This window comes from Artemia sp. Qi Xiang Cuo, chromosome 10 (genome assembly GCF_049724085.1).
Source record: "Artemia sp. Qi Xiang Cuo chromosome 10, ASM4972408v1, whole genome shotgun sequence".
NCBI lineage: Eukaryota > Metazoa > Arthropoda > Branchiopoda > Anostraca > Artemiidae > Artemia > Artemia sp. Qi Xiang Cuo.
In genome coordinates this window covers 52,422,646-52,447,343 of record NC_142803.1, presented here as the reverse complement: position 1 = coordinate 52,447,343, position 24,698 = coordinate 52,422,646, and the positions used below count along the sequence as shown (strand labels likewise).

The 24,698-nt window shown below is 34.0% G+C and overlaps 1 protein-coding gene across 2 annotated transcripts in view; it reads right to left on the bottom strand.

The window, feature by feature from the left end:
• Positions 1–6,839: 6,839 nt before the first annotated feature.
• LOC148947876 (uncharacterized) overlaps positions 6,840–24,698 on the bottom strand; it is a 30,553-nt gene continuing 12,694 nt past the window's right edge. The window contains exons 2-4 of one of the 2 annotated variants that reach the window (XM_089095495.1): positions 20,715–20,927; positions 18,984–19,308; positions 6,840–9,740 (exon numbers count right to left, since the gene is read on the bottom strand). In XM_089095495.1, coding sequence (XP_088951621.1) covers positions 8,839–9,740; positions 18,984–19,308; positions 20,715–20,834 — 1,347 coding nt within the window. In that variant the 5' untranslated portion in view covers positions 20,835–20,927 and the 3' untranslated portion in view covers positions 6,840–8,838. The remainder of the gene's footprint in view (positions 9,741–18,983; positions 19,309–20,714; positions 20,928–24,698) is intronic. The other variant, XM_089095496.1, reaches the window with a different exon arrangement.

Below are 24,698 nucleotides of genomic sequence, written 5' to 3'. Positions count from 1 at the left end.
TGTTGTTCAACATTTTCGTATGCAATTCAACGTGTCTTTTGCTGTTTCTTGTTCCATGTCCTTTTCTTTAGATTTTCAGTCATTTGTCATCTTGTGTTATTTTGCATGCGTCATAGATACTTAAAACGATGCAACTACTCCTGGGGGGGATGATGTAATTTTTGCTCATGAAACTTTATGACGTCACTCTTGAATTTTGCTTTAAAAAAAACTCTTTTTTTTCTCTCGCTCAAAAATAAAGGTGATTTTTCATACTCATGACCTATCTAGATCGTCTTTTCAGACCAGAAACTTTCAGGGTCCCAATTAAAAAAAAAAAAAATCGGAGCTGCAAAAGTTAAGTTTTAAGACTATAAATGAAAACTAAGAGCACTCATGATATATTTCACGCTTATTCTATAGTGACTCTTATGTTTTGACTATCCTGTAAATACCATTTTTAACACTAGATGCTACAATTGGAGCATATATTAGGGGTTTACTGGACCACAGCTAGGTTATGATTAAATATCTTATATTTGAACTCTTGTCTTGCAATCAATTGATCTATTAGGTTCTTCATCATCTATTTCAATTAAATCTATATGCCTCATTTTAGTATTATCTATAAAGGCTTTATGTGTTATGAAGTTTTGAATAAAATCGTGTTCGTAAATTGTTTCGAATTCTGTTGCTCAACGCTTAGGCGCTATAATTTATTATATCCAGAATTTAGTGCTACGGAAAATTTCAGAAACTTAACTTCAATCCCTTCTAATAGTTGTCCTATAGAATTATCACGAACACCTAAAAAGAGGTTTATTGAAGAAGGGTGAATAAATGAAATAAACAATAACAACAGACGAATTATTTGAAAACTTTGTAATCATGGAACTAATCTCGAGATATGAGAAACTAGTGACCTCAATGTAGCCCACCCCTCTCTGAGTCTCAACACCAGGGTGACTATGAAGCTGAACTAAATGGACCGTCGTCTTTGTTATCCAGAAGAATAGTATTATCAATATTGCCGGTGTATTGTATAAGGATCTGATATATCTGCAAAAAGTCCTGAAAAAGCATTTGGAAAATTTTTGATAGGAGGGATCATAGTCTTTTTTCGAATTTGGGTAAATTTGTTTATTTTATTTTATACACTAAAGTGTATAAAATATCGACGAGCAAAATAGGAAGTCATATATGGACAACTATAATGTGAATGAATGAATGAACAGAATTTTATTTTAAAAATTAGCATCACAGTATGATCGCCAAATTTGAATTTTACGTCCAAAAAAAAAAACACTATATAAATCTCAAAAGCACTATACATATATATATATATATATATATATATATATATATATATATATATATATATATATATATATATATATATATATATATATATATATATATATATATATATATATATATATATATATATATATATATATATATATATATATATATATATATATATATATATATATTTTTTTTATATATATATATATATATATATATATATATATATATATATATATATATATATATATATATATATATATATATATATATATATATATATATATATATATATATCTGACGTTTAAGTCAAACATGTCACTGTAAAAAAAAAAGTTAAAAAAAAACTACACTTAGTTAAAAAGTCAATATTAAAAATAAATAGAAAACAATAAAATCAATGAAAATACATAAAAATATGATCGGTCAAAATTTAAAAATTTGTGTTATAGCTTACATATTTACGAAACTAAATATAAAACTTTTTGCTAACCGCTGATGGGCACAGTATACCGGCTGAAGTTTCTCAACAGGCCCTGCAACCCTGTGCGGGAGTAATTTTGTTGTCGATTTATGGGGGGGGGAGGGTTTTGTGAATTGGGTGGCTCAGAGATTTTATTCCGAAATCCATGCAGAGTTTCTCTCTTCTTTTTTTCAGAGTTTGTATTTTAAACTTTGTCAGCAGCTCTTCATACGATATTTTTGCCTGCTTTGAAACCATCATTAGAGCTCTTTTCTGAGCTCTTTCGATCCTGGCGCTTTGCTCAGTAGTCAGTCCAAAATGTCATACAGGAGCTGCATATTCCAGAATTGGGCGAATAAAAGATGTAAATATTCGGAAGAGGTGATCTGGAGGAGCACCATATTTTGACATAAGCTTGAGCATCTGCAGCCTAACATTCCCTTTTTTACTAGACTAGATGTGTTTGCTTCCCATTTTAAATCACTGGTAATAATAACTCCCAAGAGTTTAATTTTCCTTACTTTAAGAGAATCAAAGATACTTGGTATAAAATTTGGTTCAGAAGAATTTAAAAATAAAATATTTAAAATTGAAGATTTACTGTCGTTTAATTTCATATTTGAACTGGAAGCTCTAGTCTTCACGTTATCAATTAAAATTTGAGCTTTGCTACGTTCATTTGTTTCACAAATTTCTCCAAGGGTAAGGTTGTCAACATATTTCCAGCAGTCTTCACATTCATTAGCAATATCATTGATCATAACTAGAAAAAAATAGGACCCTAAATGGTACCTTGAGGTACACCACAAAAACTGGCTTGGGTTCAGAGAAAGACTTCTTATATTTTAAAGTTTGGAACCTATTTATTGAAAAACTCCGAGTCACTTTCACAACAGCAACATTCACTTTAAAATCAATTAAAAGCTTAGAAATTAAAATGTTATGATCAATCAAATCGAAACCCTTTTTAAAATCAATTGTTATTAAGTTTAGCCATTCACCAGGTTCATCAATATGCGTAAAAATAAAATGTAAAAGACTGACTAGATAATGGGATATTCATGTATTCTTTTTGTTACGGTACTGATGAGGATCAAGGAGGGGTTCAACTTCAGCTTTAAGCCAATTTGCTACAAAAGTTTCATATATTTTGCTGAACAAGGGGGTTAAAGTGATTGGCCTCAGACCATCTAAATTAAGTTCAGTATCTTTTTTAGGGATTGGAGTAACATACCCCGTTTTCCATGTTTGTGGGTAAACTGAAGAAGTTGAAATGCAATTAAAAATTTGTGTTAGTGGCTTAGTCAATTTGTCAGGAAATGCTTTTATAAGTTCAGTCGGAATATCTATGGGAGTTATACTAATTCGTTTAAGTTTCTTTATTTTACTAAAAACTTGATCCTCAGAAATAGTAGGTAAAGGTACGCCATCATGTGGAATTTTCTAACACTCTTGGTTCGTTTTATTTATATCAAGACGCGGCAAAGACTGGATTATTCTGGCCAAATGACCATTTAACTGGTTAGCAACTGTTTCATCGTTAGAATCCGAACAAAAATCAACACCACTAGGGATTTTCCACAAATTCGTTTTATTTCCTTATACCACATGCTGGGCTTTGATTCAAAAAGGTTATCAATTGTTTTTTTTGGTAATGCCCAGCCGCAGCCGTCATTTTACGTGCTTTGTTGCGGAGCATATTAGCATTTTCTATTTTCCCTTCTTTTCTTAGTTGAATTTTATACTGAATCAAATCGTTGATTTCTTGGGTTATGTATGGACGATCTGTGTTGCACCGCTTGAGCGTTTTCTCAGGAAAGTATTCTTCATATTTATTTCTTAATTTAATGTTGCAAAAATTTAGCTTTTTCATTAGGGGACTCTAAAATTTGCTACCTTATCCCATGACTCGGCTGTAATCCAATTTCCAAATTCTAAGAGACCCCTGTCCGAAAGAGGGCGGTAGGAAACTGTCTCAATGACATATTTTACTTTACATGACGGAAGCAGAGCCCACTTTATTATGTAGTGGTAGCTACCACCAAGGGGAGGTAGGTCTTGAGGTTCATTATAATATTCTGACAAATTTGTGAAAATTACGTCGAGTTTAGTATTACCTTCAGTAGTCGGAAACTTTACTATTTGCGTGAGTCCTTGACTTCTGAGGAAAGTTTTAATTCTTAGATCGATCTTATCACCAGTAACGCAAACTCCAACATTCGGGTACTTAGAAGTAATAAAATCAATACAAAAATCTAACTTTTCAGCCAAGACCTTTCTTTGGAGAGATGCCATACTAGGTGAGCAATAAAACACTCGAATAACAATACCAATTACAGATCTCAGAAGCTTTTTTTAGTCGAATCATAATCCAAATCATTTCATCATCGTCATCAATATGGGGAATCTGCAGAGGCTACGGCGCCAACTACTCACGTACGAAACACGCTACGCCACCACCTTTCTTACCTAACGTATGATTCTGATGTCTTAGTTCAATAAATTGTTTGTAACCTTGTATTGTAAGATGTTCAGGACTTTGTTTATGTACTTCTGTAACTGCAATGATATCGGCTCCAGTTACATAAACATAACCCTCAAGTTCCCCCATTTTATCAACGTTGAGACTTTCCGCATTTTAAGTCAATAAAGAAGGAAAATGAAAATGTTATTGAGGGACGTCTTTTTCAACAAGTTTAACTTTGCTTACTTTTGTCTGTTTTGGAAAAATCTGTTTAGGCGGGAGAGAGACTTGAAATTCATCTAATTCAATATCTAGCCTATCTGATTCATCATGAAAGGCTGCAAAACGGTTACAGGACCGAAACGGTGACCACGGAGCAAAAAATATATTAGCGTTCGTCTCGCTATCTGAAGTTTTAGAAAATCTACATGGAGCTATTACCTGTGGATCGTTCTGCCTGCTATCTGAAAATTTCGAAAATGGTTTCGCCAGGGCATGGTGGGAAGAGGTGGGGGAGAAGTGCGTATGGGCGGGGGAGGAAAACTGAAAGAGGATACTAAAGTAGGGGTATTCAGGGATGGGGGGCTTTGGGTATTGAAAGCTTGGTAGAGATTCGAAACTATTTTTTGTCTGATATTCGCAAGGATGTCGCTGACAACGGCAAGCAGCACCATTAAGGAGCGATAATGGCGTGCTCGTTGGCGCATGCCTTTTTATTTTCCGAAAGTCAGGAGTGACATGAGCAAAAATGCAATCTCTGTCGGTGCAAGTTAAAACACTACATAAATTTACGTGGTTAAAACTACAATCATTTTGTTGCAGCATTTTGATCTAAAGTTTAAGCATATACGTAAAAATCGAATCTTTTTCTTCCGTCTACAAAACCCTCGTTCGAAGAACCGGCAAAGCGTGTTGTATTTACGAGCGGCACTGTCCTTTTTACTGGTTGTACGCTCTTACGTCACTCTTCACTGCGAGAGTCGGAATGGGTACACTTGCACTAGCTGATGACGTATCACAAGGATTCATTTCGTGTGTTAAGATCACACAGTCGTGGGCTACGCCTGGGCTAGATTTTATGTTTTGCACTTCATTATTAAGGGGTGAATTTCGGTTAGCAACAGCGAAATCATTGTCCGTTTGCGTTGACACGGTAACTTGGTCTCGGGAAGTTTGCGAAGGGCTACAAGGGCGGGTTTCAATAGCCACCAAGAGTTCTTGTTTCAGCTGAGCTATAAGAAAGTCTTTAACCTCCAAATGACCTGTCAACACTTTAATTTGATCGTTTTTTTCCTCCGTTTCTGACAGAAACGTTGAGTGCTTTTTCTGGATTTCTAGATTTTCTGCTTGAGATGCCGATAAACTGGCTTCCAGGGTCTTAATTTTCTCCCACAGACGAATTGTTTCGGATTCATAATTAAGAATGTCTACACTTACCGCAGACGGCTTAGTCCCTTTTGGTAGCTCGGGGTTGGTTCTAGGTCTCGTAGTAATTTGTGGTGAAGAGGTGCCGATAAATATCTTAGGGGATGTCTGCCCCCATTACACCCCACCTCTTTAAGTAAAGTCCAACTATTCTAGAATAGAAGACTATAGCCAGCAGGTTATTGTAAGGACTGTGTCTTATGATTGGATTACAAAACAAGCACTTGAAAGGCTTATTAGTTTAACAGACAAAAATATTGAACTCTTCCGTTCTTGAAGCCATTTTAATAAAAAAAAAAGGAATGTCTTTGAGCTCTAGCTATATAATAAATAAAGTCTGCACTTCCTTTGCCCCAGCGTTCTGTAAGCTAGAATATCAGAACTGACCACTTGATGTGACTTTAAATTGCCAATTAACAAAAGATTAATCAAATTTGTATTGTATTTCTAATAAAATTATACAGTTGAAGTTATTAACGTCTTAAACTAAACCTAATGAAATTAAAGGTTCTTTCCTTTAATAATCATCTGGTGAAAAATCATTTTAAAGAGTTTAAATGAGCACCAATAATCCTTAATTCTAGCGCTCCGTTTTATTAACATAATTTTGTTCATTGTTACACGGTAACCAATATTCTAAACTCTTAATTTTGTGAGTACGGTCGTGCCGTGAGCCATGCCTCTTTCTAGGTAATCCCTCTTTCGGTGGTATTAGTCACCGAAGTCTCTAAATATTAAGGCTTATTAATTTTGGCCCGTTCAAATGCCACAAAATATAATTTTCAGGCAACCAATATAATTGGATCTTTTTCTGCCATCTTTACCTCCTTGACAGTATTATTTTACTTCTGCTAAAATGCTGGGGTAAAAGAAAGGCTTTTCTAAGTTTTGAAGACGGGGATCTGTAAATCTTCAGTATAGGCTGTACACTACGAGAAATCTATTTGAGATCTAAGAATTCACCTTTTTAGGTATTTGGGCTCAAATTAATGTTTTGCAGCACAAAATGGCAAAAAGCGACACATCACTCTGACACGATCTATTCGCAACTCAAATTTAATCTAAATATTTTATTGCTGTTCAATGATTTCTTTCCCATTATCTTTTGACCTCAAATATGTCCTCTTCTATTGTTTAATTCTCTTATAGTGCACATTCTGACATAATAAATTTTCCTGTGCCCCCACCAAAGCAGTTGTACTGTTTTTTTTTTTTTTTTTTTTAAAAAAATAGTTTATTTATAGGGATTTCTTGATATAGATTCGACTTTGAGAATAAAACTTAATGTAATTGAGATTTAGTAAAAGAAGACTTAATTACAATATGCATTTAGAGCTGAATTTTTAGCATATTGGTAGCAATTATTAATTAGGATATGACACAAAAAGTCCCCCAGATAGGTTTCAACAGCTTTACAGACTATAAGATGGTGTAAACAGACTGTTTTTTTAAGTTAACGACATTTGGCTAAAATTCAGATGTTTTTGCAAATTTTTCGAAAATTTATACTACATTTAGGGCTCCAATATTAGAGGAACTTTTTTTGTCGTCTTTCCAGAGCTTTTTGAAGAGTAAGGACCCTTGAAAATGTCACTGAGCTCGTACTTGACCAACATTTTATGTCCTTTGGTGTTGCAGTGGATTTGACGTCAGCTTGGTAATACGGGACCCAGAGATAGAACCCGACTGTAGCAACACATGGCAGGGCCGACGCAAGGACCTTAGTAGTCAAGATACGTCGTTAATCCGACAAAATGTGAAACAATAATTACTTTTATTGTTCCAGTAAAAAATTACCCTAGGTCTATAAAATATAGTATTTTATATATTATTAAATTTCCTTATTTTATATATTATTATTTCCTTATTTAGTTATTGCTTTGTCTTTTTTCTTGCAATTACTTGAGTTTTTTCATTTTATATTCTTTTTACTTTACTTAAACTTCTTTTTCATTACTTTTCAAAATTCTTGTCTCAATGCTTTACTACCAATCAAAACCAGATCTATAGTATCCAGCTAGTGACTGTTATTCATAAGTTAACAAAAATATTATATCTGTGGGGGAGACTGGGCTTGAGCTTACATCATTAGAAATTTAATGATTTTAGCAAAACCTTACTTTAGGTCTTCTGAATTTTGATCGAGGACCGGTGAATGAAGCTTCCGTGAAAAATTCTGAGTTTAAAATACCCCCTTAAAAGGTGTTTCAAGTTCCTATCTCTACTCCTTCTGTAGCCTATTCTAAGGCTAAATAAAATGCATAAAGACAAGTTGAGCCTTAGCCTTAGACAAGTCAAGCATAAAGACAAGTTCAAGTTCCTATCGCTACTCCTTCTGTAGCCTATTCTAAGGCTAAATAAAGTGCATAAGGACAAGTGCATAAAGACTTGTTCCAATCTTACGAAACAAATTATACTTTCCCTAATTTTGGTTAGAGTCTGATTTTCTCTTAATCTAGGTTTTTTATTACGTAAACTAGTCAATGTATTACCTAAATAGATATCAAATATCCTAAAAAGATAGAGCCTACACTGCTAACTTTCAACTGAAAATATATTTAAATACACCGACAGACAACTGTGCCTATAACTAGTCTCTCAGATTTACTGCAAAAAATAATGTCATGATACAATATTTTTAGTATGCATTGACTTTTGAAAAAAAAACATAATGGGCACTTCCAGTCAACAATTAAGAGCCAAAAGCGTATTAAAATACAGTTTAAGTTGAAGACAACAAGGCCAAAAGAAAAAACTTGGAAGAATAGACCAAAAAATCTAGCATGTTCAGCCATTTTCAAGTAAACTTACTACTCCAACTCGTATGTTCTAACACCACTAGGAAAAAAAGCGTTTCGTAAGAGCAATTTCAATACGCTTTTCTATTATGCATGATATTCCAAAGAAGGATTATTTAGAAAAAAAGGCATTATTGCATGCATCACACGAAAAGTAAATTTTTACCAAATTTCGCTAAATTCTTGGATAATGAGATAAAATTTAACTTCAACCAAACTTTTTAAACATAAATAACACTAGCTAAGACTATCTCGGGTATAAATTCTGCATTGACGAGATTACTCGGAACTTTTGCAGAATGTGTTCTTACATACATTAAGCTTGTAACATTTTCTCCTTGCAGTTCTTTGACGTGAAGGTAAATTCCCAGCATAACTGAATCTTTTCTCAAATTTATTCTCCTTCAAACTTGTTTTTTTCCATCATGAATTCGGTGGTGTTTCGATAAATTGGAACTAGAAGCAAAGCTTTTCTCACAAACATCACACTCAAAAGGCTTCTCACCGGTATGGATTCTTTTATGTAAAGACAAATTGCAACTGGAAGTGAATTTCTTCTCACATGAATCACACTCAAAAGGTTTTTCCAAAGTATGTGATCTTTGGTGTTTAGACAAATTGGAGCTGGAAGCAAACGCTTTCTCACACAAATCACAATTGTAAGGTTTTTCTCCAGTATGAACTCTTTGATGCAAAGACAAATTACTACTAGAAGTGAACTTTTTCTCACAAAAAATACACTCAAACGGTTTTTCTCCAGTGTGAGTTCTTTTGTGCTTGGATAAACTTGAACTTGAAGTAAAACAGGTTTTACACACTCGACACTCAAACCGTTTTTCCCCAGTATGGGTTCGTAGGTGTAAAGTTAAATTAGATCTTTTACTAAAACTTTTTTTACACACATCACATTCATATGGTTTTTCTCCACTATGTGTTGTTTGATGATCACTTAATTTATTAATCGAGTTGAAAGTTTTTGCACATATTTTACACTCAAAAACTTTTTTCTCTATATGTCTTTTCATATGTGCAGTCAGATACTTCTTTCTTTCAAAAGTTTTACTACACACCCTGCACATAAACAACAGATTTGCACTTGTTAATATATCCATAAAACGACTTGGCCCCTCTTCAGGCTCTTCCTCCTTTTTTAGACCATCTCCCGCTAACAGAAAGATTTCCATTGGCAGCTCACTTTCACTATCTGAATCTATTTCTTTTTTAATGTATATACTTTCCAAATCAGGCATACAAAATGTTCCACACACTTGTGTAGACGGATCATTCTCAATAAATGACGTGACATCTAGAATAAAAAAAACCACAAAACCGTTAATTTAGAAATTTTTCCATTTTAAAGTTGATTCGTAATTTTACTTTTATTTTTGCATATATTTATTTTTTACCTTTTTTGTTTACTATTTTTTATTTCACTTTTATTTTTGTCTGGTGGAAAAAAAGAAAAAAAAAAGAAGATTAATCGTTCAATAAAAATTGTGCATCTATACAGGCTGAAATCAAAACATAATATCGTTCAAGAGAACCTTCAGCTATTCATATTAAAAAAACTTTGGATTAACAAATTACCATAACTTGGGCTTTTTTTCAAAATGTTAAGAACCCAATAAATCTTGATATCAGTATATCTATGTTTAGGATAGTTGTGAATTAAGGATTTCAGACACGTTTAAGATAGGTCTATGTTTTCTTGAAATCGAGATCAAGAGAAAGCGAGAGAGAGAGAGAGAGAGAGAGAGAGAGAGAGAGGGAGAGAGAGAGAGAGAGAGAGAGAGAGAGAGAGAGAGAAAAAGAGAGAGGTAGTTAGTATTACTACAACTACCAAAACTATTACCGCTACAATCACTGCTTCTGTAGCGAGTAGTGTTGTAAACTTAACGTAAAATAAAAACTTGGTAAGTCAAATTGGTAGAATTGGTAAAATAAGGTAAAATTGGTGTTGCCCTGTAGCTACAAGATCAGTTGAGCATTTCTTTTTAAGCATCACTTACAGCTTGTAATGAAAATTTCTAATGATTCGGATTTTCTTGGGCTTAAACAAGGTAATCCCCCTTCATCTAGAGTTTCATCAATTTAATTAAATTTCTATTTTATCCCTTTGGTAATCTTCTGCCTAGGGTAATACCTCAGCAATTGGCCAGCGCCTGATTTCAGACATTCATTTTGTTAAAAAAATGAAAAAAAAAATAAAATAATAATAAATGATTCAAATTTGCCATTATTTGGGATTAAAATCATATTAATCGGTTTTTTTCTATATTTAAACCTAGGAAATGTTACCCTAACAGCCTTGCATATTTAAATAGCCATGTTCAACCACATTCCGCATATTATATATATGTTATTTTTCATTTATTTATAGACGTACCAAATACAATTAAAAAGACGTTTGTAACACTTTGATTAACAAAGCACTGGATCATAAGAGCGGAACATTCAGTCACTTTTACAGTCATAAAGACCATCTTCAACAGGATTTGCTTGCAAATCTAGCTCCTGATTTAGGTGACCGTGCCTATTCTGAAGCCCCCCTCCCACCTCATCCTAAACAAAAGTCCTGAATACGGCCCAGAGGATTATATATCAATTTCTACCTCCACCTTCCCACCGTCTCTATCTTAGAGCTAATTCTGTATTTATCTGAAGATTATTTAAATCAACTGCTGTGAACACAAGGGCCGTTAAACTAGAATAAGAATTTCTTTTAGATACAGTAGCCAGTAGAAACTCACTCGGTAGCACTTGATCGAAAAGCAGGCTGAATCTTAGAAAAGGTCACTAGAGCTTTGGATTTCCAATTGATTGAGCCCCCTCTAAAGCTAGTCCGACCACCCCTTCTACATGAAGTGCCTCTGGGAAAAAATAAATTAACAAATATTAATACACTAAACCCTTATGGATCTTCTTTATAATTGGCCGTGACTAAAACAATAGAGTAGAAATTTCAATTCCCCTTATAATGAAAATCCTGGAATTATTCAAGGGTAAATCCGGGGAAATGTTCCACCGAGGGGGGGGGAGGGTATTCCGTTAGGGTAAACGCTCGAATACAAAATTTTTGTAAAATGTGAAATTTAAAATAAAAATGCGGATATTTATTCTGCTTTGGCCCTCCACATTGTCGAAAATCCAGATCCTGCATTTCTTTTTGACGAGGCAACTTTAATATTTGAAGCAAATGGGTAATTGAAATTCAAAAAGTCCATAAATAGAGACCTTCCTTTAAATAGATACTCGAGATATTCCTATAAACCCAATTTACAATAACTTAAAATGAAAGGCTTCAAATTGAATTTTACTTCACTTTAAATTAAGATCATCTGATCACACTTTTAATGAAAATTAGGCACAAGACAAACTAAGTCAATCACTAAGCAGCGAATTCTTGCCCAATCTAATTGGTGAATAGTCTTTCATGTGTTCTGGCTTGGTTTTGTGTTTTGCAGTCTTTCATCTGCTGAGTTAGAGTTAATTCAAAAGCTAGGTTTTCCTTCTTTTTTTTGAGCACTAAAAACGACTGGGCGGAAGTCCCTGACGAAATATTTGCTTCTATCATTTTAGCTTCTTTTTTGTCCGCTGGCTGACATTACCCTTATTTTTCTCGGCTATTTAATTTTTGTTTGTTTGCCATATGTCAATCCTGTTTCTAGCCCTTTCAGTCTTTAGAAGTTCACAGAAATAATGTAATTTTATTTCAGCTAATATTTCACAATTTTAAAAATATAATTACATATACTATAATACACTTTATCGTTCTGATAACAAGAGACCTAAGTCAGACAGGCCACCTTTTAAGCCTAGGAACAGAGCTATACACAAAACAAAATCCCATTCAATCTTTTTTCTGCCAGCCTTTTCACGCTTTTGTGCGCTGAAAATTGCAAGGCGTTGTAAAATACGTAAGATACCAGTAGAATACGTAAAATACCGGTAAAATAAGTAAATCACGTAAAATAGGTAAAATACCAATTTTAAGGGGGTCCATAAAATTACGGTAAAATACCCAATTTTACCAGTTACAACACTAGTAGCGAGTACTACCAAGGCTGAGATTATTGAATTGAAAATTTCAGGAAACATTGGGCTCTAGGACAGTGGGCTCTAAGGGCTGCTTTTAGTAAGTGAAATTTCAAAGGGCTGCGTTTTTAGTGCTAATTCCCTTGAGATTTCAAAAAAGGAAATTCCTTAGTTGATTCTTCACTTTGACAGCTAGGGGAAAACTTCACATCTACATACACTATTTCTGATTTCGGTCAAAATTCTCTCTGCAATTTTCTTCCGGGTGTTCACTTATGCGATTAGTTTACTTGTGATATCCATGTGATAATTTATGTTAGCTACTGGGTTTTTCTTGATTTCTCTTATTATTAATCCGTTTTTCTCCCTTTTTTGATCGGGTATAAGTAAAATAACAATAATGTGAATTCTTTATCATGCTTCAGCTTCAGCCTATCAATCGCCACGGTAAAATATCTTAAAATTTTCCCGTATATTTTTCTTCGTCTTCCAGATTTCTGAAAATGAAGACAAGAAACCACTGCGTTTCACTTGGCGTAGCTTTGGACCTCTTAGAAGACGAAGAATTTACATGTGAAGATATTCAGGTTTTTGTCCTGCCCACTGACACCAATCAAGCATCTGATAAAGATGAAGGAAATGACGACACGGCGGCTCCGATTGTAAATGACGTCCCGGGAACTGTTGAAATAGATTTCAGACTATGTCCTCTTGAAGAAGAAAAATATGAAGACATCGACAACATCATCCCCACTGAAGAAGAGGGTGCATCAACTTCGAGAGACAGGCCACTGAAGAAGCAGTTCAAAGCCGCAAACTCTAAATGGAGGAAGCAAAAAGGAACCAATCCTTGGCAAAACTTGGGCAAAGGAGCGGCTCAGGCACTAGAGAAAGTCTGAGACGCAATACAAGGAAAAAAAGTAGAAGTTTTGACTTTGTTTCTAGGCAATAAATTCTTCTACCTCATTTCTCGTGAAACGGTTAGACATGCGACATCTAAGGGAATATTCGACTTCAGTACATCAGCTGATGAAATCGTGGGAATACTGCTTTTTTCTAGGTATATTAGATTGTACTCCCAAAGAGCTTATTGGTCAGTCGATGAAGATCTTGGAAGTGACTTGGTAAAGCAAGCAATGACCAGAAATCGATTCATGAGGATAAAAGAGAACATCCACTTCGAGAGACTGGGACGGTTGGAGAAAACAGATTGGCAAGGTGCCCTGTCGTTTCAAACATGGATTTTAAGGAGTAGAAACGAGGAACGTATGCTTATCGGTTTGATGCAGTAAACAACAAAGTGATCATAAAATGCAAGGTAACAAAGTTGTCTCTGTTGCATCCAACCGTATCAGTCTAGATCCACTAAGACCTGTTGAACAAACCATGAAGGGACAGATGGAATAGACAGCAGTACCGCAGCCACAGCCGTTCAGTAAATACAAGCGGTAAATGGATTTGACATTGGGGTGGATCTGATTTACATGACTAGTTTGTCAGCAAGTATGCTGGGTCTATTAGAGGATAGAAATGGTATTGGGCTCTGTTCCTGCGCCAGTAAGACATGGTTGTCCTAAATGCTTGCACACTATTCAATACAGTGGTTGAACAAGAAAAGGAAATGACTCTTGTAGATTTCAGACGGGAGGTCACACAATTTCTTCTGAAAACCAATTACGGAAGGGTAGAGCCAAGGCCTTAAGTGTTAAAAGGAAAACCAGTTTCTGTGCCACCAGTCAGCACACGATATGATAGAATAGACATTTCCTAGTGAAGGGCGAAATGTAGCGACGATGCCCAGGCAAAAACTACAAAAAAAAATCACTGAGCTACTCTGAGAAATGCGAAGTAACCATGTGCACTGGCTGTTTTGCGTCTTACCACACTAAGTTGCACTTTGTTTTGGTTTTGTATTGTATTTAATTGAATCTAACATATTTGATGGAATCATGTATATTTTGATACCACAAGGGCCCACTGCCCTAAAAATCTGTAAATGCATTTTTGGCTTACTTGTGTTATAAAAGGAAACTGGTGAAAAGAACGACTAGAATCTCCCACATTTTTTTCTTGGACCTTAACGGGTAAAGCTAAATTAAAGTTAAAGTTTAGACCTGAATTAAAGCTTAACAAAAATACTAAATTAAATAAGCTGAAGTATAGAATCTATAATACTTGGAACAAATTCTATTTTTTTTCCGATGCACATTCAGCTGCACAATGCACATATATTATATCATATAGTATTTTCTTGTTTACTATACATTTTTGGTAAAGAAATATGGAGGACCTGGATATAAAGTAAATAATGAACTACCATTTTCTTCTTGGCAATTTGAATACTTTATAATAAAATTCTTCCCGTATTAAAATTACAGGCCAATTTAAATTTCAATTCTTTTTTAAACTAGGTTAAGTTTCAATTTAGTTCATTCTAATTAACCATGTTATCTAGTATCTTTCGTTGAAATTACCTAATAATTACCTTAAAAATACCTAATAATTATCATAAAATTACCTTGAAACTACCTTAAAAATACCTAATAATCTATTGGTTCTTCTTGATCTTAATGACGATTTGATTATTTCACAAGTTTTATGCCAAAAGCATGAAATTGTAATTTTAAATTGTTATATCATTTTGAAAAGAGAATGAAATTTGTTATACTTTGACAGTTAGCAATTTGCTTATAGTGACCATTCAAAGACAGTATAGCGCTGCTTGGATTAACGAGGAAATAATTTAGAACTTAATCTGTAGTCTCTTTGACGACTGTAACGATACAGTGACAAAAAGAATGTTTAAATACTTACTTGGGGAAAAGCGTCCCAAAGTATAAGCTTCAAAAATACTAAAACATTTTATTCACATACTCTTTGCTTACAAGGGAACTAAGAAAAGTATACATTCAGAAATTTGCTTTCTGCATACATTCAGTTTTTTTTTTTTTTTTTTTAATTTGGACCCTTTGTGAAAGGTCAACATTAATTGTTCATTCATTATGGCCTTCAGATAAGCATAAATTCCTCAACCACTATCTTCAAAACATTTTTTTAGTTCATATTCTTTCCTTTTCATTTTTCATCTTTACACAAATGAATTGAAGGGAACAGAGATTAAATATAAAAAATCAAGTTTTTTTAACAACGTAAATGAGCGGAGGTATGTCTTGGGCACAGCAAAAAAAAAAAGAAAAAAAATTACGAGTAAATAGCAAAAACTAAGAGTAAAAAGTAAATAGCGGAGCTATGTCTTGAGCAGAGCAAAAAAAATTAACAATGAACTATAGGTTAAAAGTAACAGATATTAGACTTAATAACAAAAAAACAATAGCGAAAAAATTAAACCTTTGGTACAATAATGTACCAAAAATAAAACTGATATTCAACTCAGACACAAAAACGAACAGAAATTGCTAAATATAGGAAGTGGGGAGTCGTCACCTTTGTATCCCAATTACAGTTTAAAAAACAGACAATAAAAGACAGATGTTAAAGTTAAAAGAAACAGATATTAGACTTAATTCAAAAACAAAAGTTTTCATTAACTGTAATTTTTTTATTAAGTTTTTTTTACCCCCGGAGCCCCTTCATATAGAAGGAATGGTCATATAAACTTGGAAGGAACTCATTCGATTGGAAACTGAAAATTCTAGTGCTCTTTCCAAGACTCAAAATTGATCAAAAAGCAAGTTGCCCCCCTCCCACACCCTTTCCCCCAAACACAGCCGACCGAAATTTTGAAATAGTCATTTTGTTCAAACTACTCTAAAGGACAAATAACTATGCCTCCAGGGTTAAAATAGCCCCCACAGCTTCCAAGACAAGGGCTGTAAGTTATGCAAGTGGCCTGTTGTCAACACAAAGGGTTTTTTATTGGGACAAGAAACCATTAACTAAATTCACGGGATCATTAAACAAGGAATTAACTGGTAACTCAATTACATTTAATCCCAAAAGTTACGTCTGGTACCACTTCTTCTTAAAAAAAAACAACTTTACAATATCTGTTTCTTTTAACTTTTAATTCATTTTTCATTATAATGTCTGGTACTTTTTTTGCTCTGCTCAAGACATGGCTTTGCTCTTTACTTTTGTTAAAAAAACATTTTTAATTTAATACCATGAAAGGCTAAGAGTATTATATTGAAACTTTCAGGGCATGTCGTCAGGGATGTTGAAGTAAATCAATAGGCAATTTGCGGTAAGAGCGATAATTTGAAGCTTTCAGGGCAAGAAAGGCCAACTCAAAAAATGTTACATCCATCCAGGTTGCCACCAGGGTGCATTTGCAATATCCCAGGAACGACAAGGGGTATTAAGTTGAAAATTTCATGGCACGCTGAGGAGGATATTAAATTAAATCAAAAGACACTATGTGCATCTAAGGCTGTCGAAAAAAATGTATTTAAAAAGTTTCAGGAACGACTTAGGGTTTTAACCAGAAACTTTTAGGGAATATAAAGGGACATAATCCAAAAGATGCTGTGTGCATCCGTGTTCTTAAATGGCGTTTTTGAACGGTCAGGAACAGTTATGAGTATGAATATAAAGCTTTCAGGGCATATTAAACTAAATAAAAGTCACTATGTACATCCAGGTTGTCAAAAGAGCGCATCCACAGTATCCCAGGAATTACTACTACTACTACTACCAACTCACAATAGTACAAAGCCACGAAAGGTCTACACAGCTGAATATACTACTCCTCCATCCCAATCTATTAAATGCTTCTCTCTTTACCCCCTCCAAACAGTTGCGATTTCATTTAAGTCCTTTTTTCCCTCTCTGGACCAAATTTGGGAAGACCATGCTTTTTGCTTGGCCCTAGATGAGTGGCCAAAAGATGATCTTTGGTAATCTGTCACCCTTCATCCGCAAAATGGGTCCTAGCAATCTCAAACTTTCTCTCATTATAGCCCAAAAAGTGGAATAGAACAAAATTTTTCGTACAGCTTGTTGTTTGATACATGGTCAGTCGAACGCTTACCTAAAACTATCCTTAATCAAAAGGGCGTTACTACAACACATTAGGATATACTAGGGGCATTACATGACAACTTTCAGGGCAAGTTGAACTAAATCAGGGAGACATTATATACGTCCAGGCTACTGATAGGGCGTGGTTGCAATATCTTAGGAACGGCTAAGGGTATTCAGTTGAAAACTTTCATGGGATTTCAAAGAAGATATTAAACTAAATCAAAAGAACTGAAACGCGAGCAGGAAGCAAAAAAGTGGTATCTCCAATATCGAAGGAATGGTTACGCGCATGTTGAAATTTTCAGGTCATGTTCGGGTGGAGGATATTGAACTAAATTCGAGGGAACTATGTACATCCAGGTTGTCAATAAGGGCGTATTCACAAAATGTCAGGAAAGCATCAGACTATTAAGGTAAAATTTACAGGGCATGTTAAGGGGAACAAGCCAGCAGATACTATGTGCATCCATGTTGATGAAGGTGCGTATATAGCAATTTTAGGAGCCACCAAGAGTAACAAATTAGAACTTTTATGGGATATTAGAACGAACCAAAAGATCCTATTTACACCAAGTTTGTCAAAAAGCCATCCTCACCACCCCTCAGAAACTACTACAACTACTAACAACTGACTACAGCCTCAATGTGCATGAAAATAGCACTCAAGAAAGTGATTTATAAACTGAGAAAATTATTTTTGAAAAAACAGCATAAGAAAAAGACAAATATGAAAAATTACGCAAAATTGTGGGCGATTATGAAATTATTAGTACGTTCCTAAATTCAACGTCAAAACTCAACAAAAAATCAAACGTTTTGATTTTAAACAAAACGATAAGGGTTCACTTATGTCCCCAAATTTATTAGGAAAAAGGGGTCTCAATAAAAATAGGTTATGTTTTTTTTTTACGTAAAGGACCTTACTATACTGAATTCAAAATGTTCATGGAAATTGGCTTCATCTAGAGAGGGGAGGGGGACAAAATTGCCATTACCTTTGTGGATTTGCAAGGTCTTCAGGCTTAAAAGCCTTAGCGTCATTTTTCGGCGTTTTCATTCAAGACTTAGCAATCTAATGACAAGTGTTTCAAATGTAAAATTGATTCACACAAAGAAAAGATATTGCAACCCTATGCCATATATAAGCATATAAAAGAGTTCAGATGACCTTAAACGGCAATTATTTCCAAGGTGTTAAACATTTCCAGCATTTAAAATTATTTATTTGTTGATTAATTGGGTCAAAGTCTTTAGATTGAATTTTAGCACACACAAAAAAAAACATGCTTAAATCAAGAACATATTTTACGTCGAAAATTGGGTCAATTTTGGGCGACACACCTGGCCCCCTTATCCAGAGATTTCATTTAATTTCGCCTTTCCTGAAACTAAAGAAATTAGATTATCAATAACACCCTAATTTAGTAGATTTTAGTCTAATTTACTGCTGATATCCTTGTGAATCAGAAAATTTCCAAAGCCTGCTAACAGAAACAAGCTGACATTGTTTATTTAAATGTTTTGACCATACCTACTTCAGATGCTCCATTTTTCGTCTGCTTGCGCCTCCCTATCTTTTTCATTACCAGTTCCTTTTCTTTGGGTACCTTCTCTTCTTTTTCACCTCTTTCTTTCTCCTTCCAAACTTCTTTCTCTTCTGTTTCCTCTTCCATATTGTCTTCACCCTTTTCTTCTGCTCTTTCTGGTTCCTCCTTTTCTTCTTCTTTGGATATTTCCGATTCTAGAGGCTTTTCTTGATCTTCGAGATTCTCGTTATCTTTGGCTTTTTCTGCCTCTTGGCGTGTTTCAACTTCTTGAGGCTTTTCATTCTTTTTTGGTGCTCTTTCGGCTGTCTCCTAGTATGATCAAAAGAAGAAAAAAATACACCAGAATCCAACTTTACCCTCCACTAGACTGTCAACCGGAAGATATTCACCGAAAGAAGAAAAAAAATACACCAGAATCTAACTTTACCCTCAACTAGACTGTCATGCGTAAGAAATTCACCGCTCTAAATTGTTAACAGCTTTTTAATATTACGTATGCCCAACATAAGATCATTGCTGTCTATCTCCCAGTTATGTTGCAAATTTAATATTCCTGCTCCTTTGTTTTATCCCCTAAATTTTCAAGAATTCCCTCTTCTACAAGCAATTTACTTCTTACGGTTATTATTGGGTAGAAACTTTTTCAGGGAAATATGATGGTACTCAGTGGGGATTGTAGGTTGTTCAAAAGTGTAAGAAATTGAGTACATTAAACTACTTTCCCCGCATCACAATGTCAAAGCAAGTAAATGAATAGTTCTAAGCAATGATTTGGTAGCCCTTAAGATTTTACTTGCTGTTGAGCTCATAGCATAAAACAAAGAAAGAAGATTATAACTGAACTATTATTACAGATACACAATATAAAAGTACATATAAAAGTACTATAACAGATATGCGTCAACCACCAATATTTAACCCACTACAACGCTTGCTGCAAGAAAAACATGGGTATAAATTTACCCGAGAGTTTTCATGGTAAAATATTATCAAAGCCAATTTCTTAAGGAGCATTATCTCTTGAATTGGGTATTGTCCGAGGCTGTCATTTCAGTAAGTGTTGAAAAAAAATAATAGGTAGCAGAAAAATAATTCAAGCTTTATAGACAGTTTCCAAAGCTTTACTTTTTAGCAACCTAGCACAGCGCAAATAAAAAAATTCGGTATCTTCGAAAAGAATGGGAAAAGGACCAAGAAAATACTGTGAGAAAGGTGGAAGTTTATTGGAGGTGGTAAATAGTGAAGTTCTGAATAGAGTCGAGTGCGAGTGTGTGCATTTTTTTGGGCCTCGGTTAATTCAAGATTTTATTTAACTTCAGTTCCCTTTATTACCAAATTATGTTAACAAAGAAAGTGTCTATACTTTATATTATTTCAGTAAAACAAAACTGACAGGCAGTTGCAAAATGAGGCTCAGTGCAATTCGTCTATGGCTATGATAAAAGAAAGATTAAGTTGAAAAATGATTAAAGCTCTATGGGTCATAGTTTCCAAAGCTTTGATTTTTAACAAACTAGCAAACCCAGACAAAAAATAGGGTATCTTCGAAAGGAATGGGAAGAGGACCATACTCTGAGAGAGGCGGAAGTTTATTGGATGGAATATGGAGTTAAGTTCTGAATAGAGCCGAGTAAGGGAGTGTGTGGATTTTCTGGGTCTCAGTTAGGTTGTTTTCATGATTTGTAGTGAGCATTGAGTAATTCACTTTATCTTACCATCTTTTCTTCTCTTGTTTTTTCCTCTGCAATTTCTTCTTTTCTTTCTTCAACAGGTTTCTCTATTTCCTCTGTTACTGCTGGTCCTTTCATTTCTTCAATAGGTATTTCTTCTTCCATTTTCGTCTCTTCTATTTCGCTTGTCGTTTCCAGCTCTTTAATATCAGTACTTTATTCAATTTCCATGTCTTCCGTTTCATTATTTGCTTTCCCCTTTTTGAACAAAATTTGAAATTTTTAGTCGGTAATAAGTTTAAATTTCTTTTAGTTTCAGTTCTATTTAAATTAAACATTACTAGCAAAATGATCTTGCCTTGCAGTGAAAGAGAACCATATCGAGAATTATCAATCAACCGACTGCATGTCACAGTACAAACTGCTGCCGTGACAACATTTCATGACAAGGCAGCTTAGTGCCACCAAACCTTTAAATCCTTCCAGTGTGAGTTTAATTCAAACGGAACGATGTCTAGCTCAGTATTGCATCAGAGCTCACCCAGCTGAGTAGCACTATTTGAATATTTTTTTTTTATAAAACTACTTCAAAATATGAGCAAATGAAAATAGCTCTTGATTTTAAGCTTTTTAATTAAAATTTAAAAAGTAAAAGCACAAGTACGTAACGTATGCAGAAGAAAAGGCTAAAGACCATTAAAAATCCGTATGATTATTCTGAAAAAGTCTTGAATCTTCTGCAAAATCTAGCATGGATTTTGTATGGCTTTCCATTTCTCGCCCCACTCCAAATTATAGGTATGCCCATAAACGCCTGTGACACAATACACAGACTAAGTCAGTGTATTATCTCATTTTAATGTTTTCAAATAACATACAGAAGGATCAGAATCAAGCAAAATTGATTGATCGAATTCGAAGTGAGGTGATTCAAATCCTTTCCAAAAATACAGTAAAGGTTCAGGAGTCAAAAGATACGTCACCGGGAAGATTAGAAGGTTCTCGATGTAACAATTTGGACCCTACAGGCAGAAGTAAAGAAGGGATGAAAATTGATTCCTTCGACAATCAACGATTTCATGCTGACCACCGTGCAGAAGACAATAATGGGTCATCCAAAAGACCAGATCGCTGTGCATACACATCAAAACCCTTGTCACATTTGTATGATGAAAAGCCATAAAAGTGTGATATATGTCAGCGAGGTTGTATGAATCCGAGCTACCTCATTAGACACAAGATGATCCACACATCTTGTGTGAACAACCATTCAAGTGTGGCACATGTGACCAGAGTTTTAGTCAAAATGGCAGCCTCGCTGCACACAGGAGAATCCACACCAGGGAAAAACCTTTCAAATGTGACATATGTGACCGAGATTTTAGTGAGAAAGGCAAACTTACTAAACACAGAAGAATCCAGACTGGGGAAAAGCCATTAAAGTGTGACGTATGAGACCTAGGTTTTAGTCGGAATCATAGCCTCACTGCACACAGGAGAATCCACTCTGGGAAAAAGCAATTCAAGTGTGACATATTTCACCAAGGTTTTAGTCAGAATGGCACTCTCACTGTACACAGGAGTATCCATACTGGGGAAAAGCCATTCAAGTGTGACATATGTGACCCAAGTTTTAGTGAGATTAAGACAAAACAATTTTGGTTCCCGGAGACAAAACAAAACTAATTTAAAAATTTTCAGGTATTTTTCTAGTTTGAATTAAAAAACTAGTGTTATTGGTTAGACACCATAAATATTTTTGCAGTTTACATGATAACTTTAGCAAATCTGAACTGAAAACTAAAATAAATAAAATTGAATTGTTTTTTCTTCTGAAATATTTAGACAACGCTCTAGAGATTCGTACTTTATGGATTAAGCCAAAAAACTTTGGTTCCAGGAGACTAAAAACAAAACTAATTTTAAAATTGTGAGATATTTTCTAGTTTGAATTAAAAAATTGGTAGTATTGGTTAGACACCATAAATATTTTTCAGTTTACATAGTAACTTTAGCAATTCTGAACTGAAAACAAAAATAAAAAAAATTGAATTTCCTTCTTTGGAAATATAGGACAACAATACATTTTGGTTCCAGGAGACAAAAACAAAACTAATTTAAAAATTTTCAGGTATTTTTCTAGTTTGAAAAAAATTAGTGTTATTGGTTAGACACCATAAATATTTTTGCAGTTTACCTGATAACTTTAGCAAATCAGAACTGAAAATTAAAATAATTAAAATTGAATTGTTTTTTCTTCTGAAATATTTAGACAACGCTATAGAGATACGTACTTTATGGATTAAGCCAAAAAACTTTGGTTCCAGGAGACTAAAAACAAAACTAATTTTAAAATTTTTAGGTATTTTCTAGTTTGAATTAAAAAATTGGTAGTATTGGTTAGACACCATAAATATTTTGCAGTTTACATAGTAACTTTAGCAATTCTGAGCTGAAAACAAAAATTAAAAAAAACTTTCCTTCTTTGGAAATACAGGACAACAATATATAGATACGTACTTTACGGGTTAGGCCAAAAAAAAAGTTTGGTTCCAGGATACAATTATAACTTTTAACTGAGATGAAATAAAATCATTTTGTTTAAATTTATAGGATAATTATTATCTTTTCGAAAAATAAGTTTGTAAAAATGCTGCATTCACTTATTACAGCATGCAGGGTTATAACCTATAAGATTATAACGTCATTCATCAAGCTTTTACAGGAAAATGCAGTATTTGTGTCCAAATTGATTTTATGTAAAAACTATTCTATTTTTAATTACAAAAGGCACTAGATGTAGCAATTTCCTTTAAAATATGCCATTATACAGCTCTCTATGATTTTCCAGTGCCTAGCCAGCTGAGGGAAAAAAACGGAAAAAAAATGCTGTATATGCAGAATATCGCGGTTTCAGCCACTTTTCTTAATTTTCAAGCCAATATATTTCCCTTTTTGTTCAAGCAAAGGGACGGTAAGTTTCCTATATAGGGGTGTCAGAAAAGGCAGTTCCAATAGTGTACTTTTTTGACCTGACTATAGTTTTAGGAGTTATTGGCTATTTTGTTTTTACTATGGAACGTGATCGTCTCTTACTAGGTTGCAAGCTACCGCTGCAACCCGGATATAGGGTAGATAGAACCTAACAAAACATAAAACTAATTTTAAAATTTTAAGGTATTTTTCTACTTTGAATCAAAAATTCAAATTATTGCTCGGATGCCATAAATATTTTGCACTTTACATAATAACTTTAGCGATTCTGAACTGAAAACAAAACTAAAATAAAAATTGCTTGTCGAAAAATAAACGTGCATAAATATTGCACTCACTTATTATGTCATATATGGTTATAAGAGAAAAATCAATCCCTTTGTATTTTTTCAACTTATTGTAAACTGTGTCCTTTTCAGTGTGATTATAAGTAACTTATTTTTCATAAGTTTGCGATGGTACAACGGTAAGCATTCTGGCATTTATCAAGTTTGGCAATAAAAATGCAGTTTTTAGTAGAATTTAAATAAAAAAGTTTTCAATTTAATTAAATTTTGTTTTTTAATTAAAAAAGGAACTAGAATTTTTAATTTCCATTAAAATGAGCCCTCTCTCGACATTCTAGGACCACTGGGTCGATCACCCCAGCGGAAAAAAAAACAAACAAAAAAACAAATAAACACGCATCCATTATCTTTCTTCTGGCAAATACAAAATTCCATGTTTTTGCAGATAGGAGCTTGAAACTTCTACAGTATGGTTCTCTGATAAGTTGAATCTGATGGTTTGTTTTTCATTAAAATTCTATGGCTTTTAGGGGGTGTTTCCTCTTTTTAAAATAAGGAAAATTTTCTCAGGATTGTAACTTTTGATGGGTTAGACTAAATCTGATGAAACTTGTATCTCTAAAATCATCATAAATATCTAATACTTTTGATGTATCTATTGGTATCAAAATTTCATTTTTAAAGTTTCGGTTACTATTGAGCCGGGTCGCTCTTACTATATAATTCGTTAACACGAACTGATTGATTA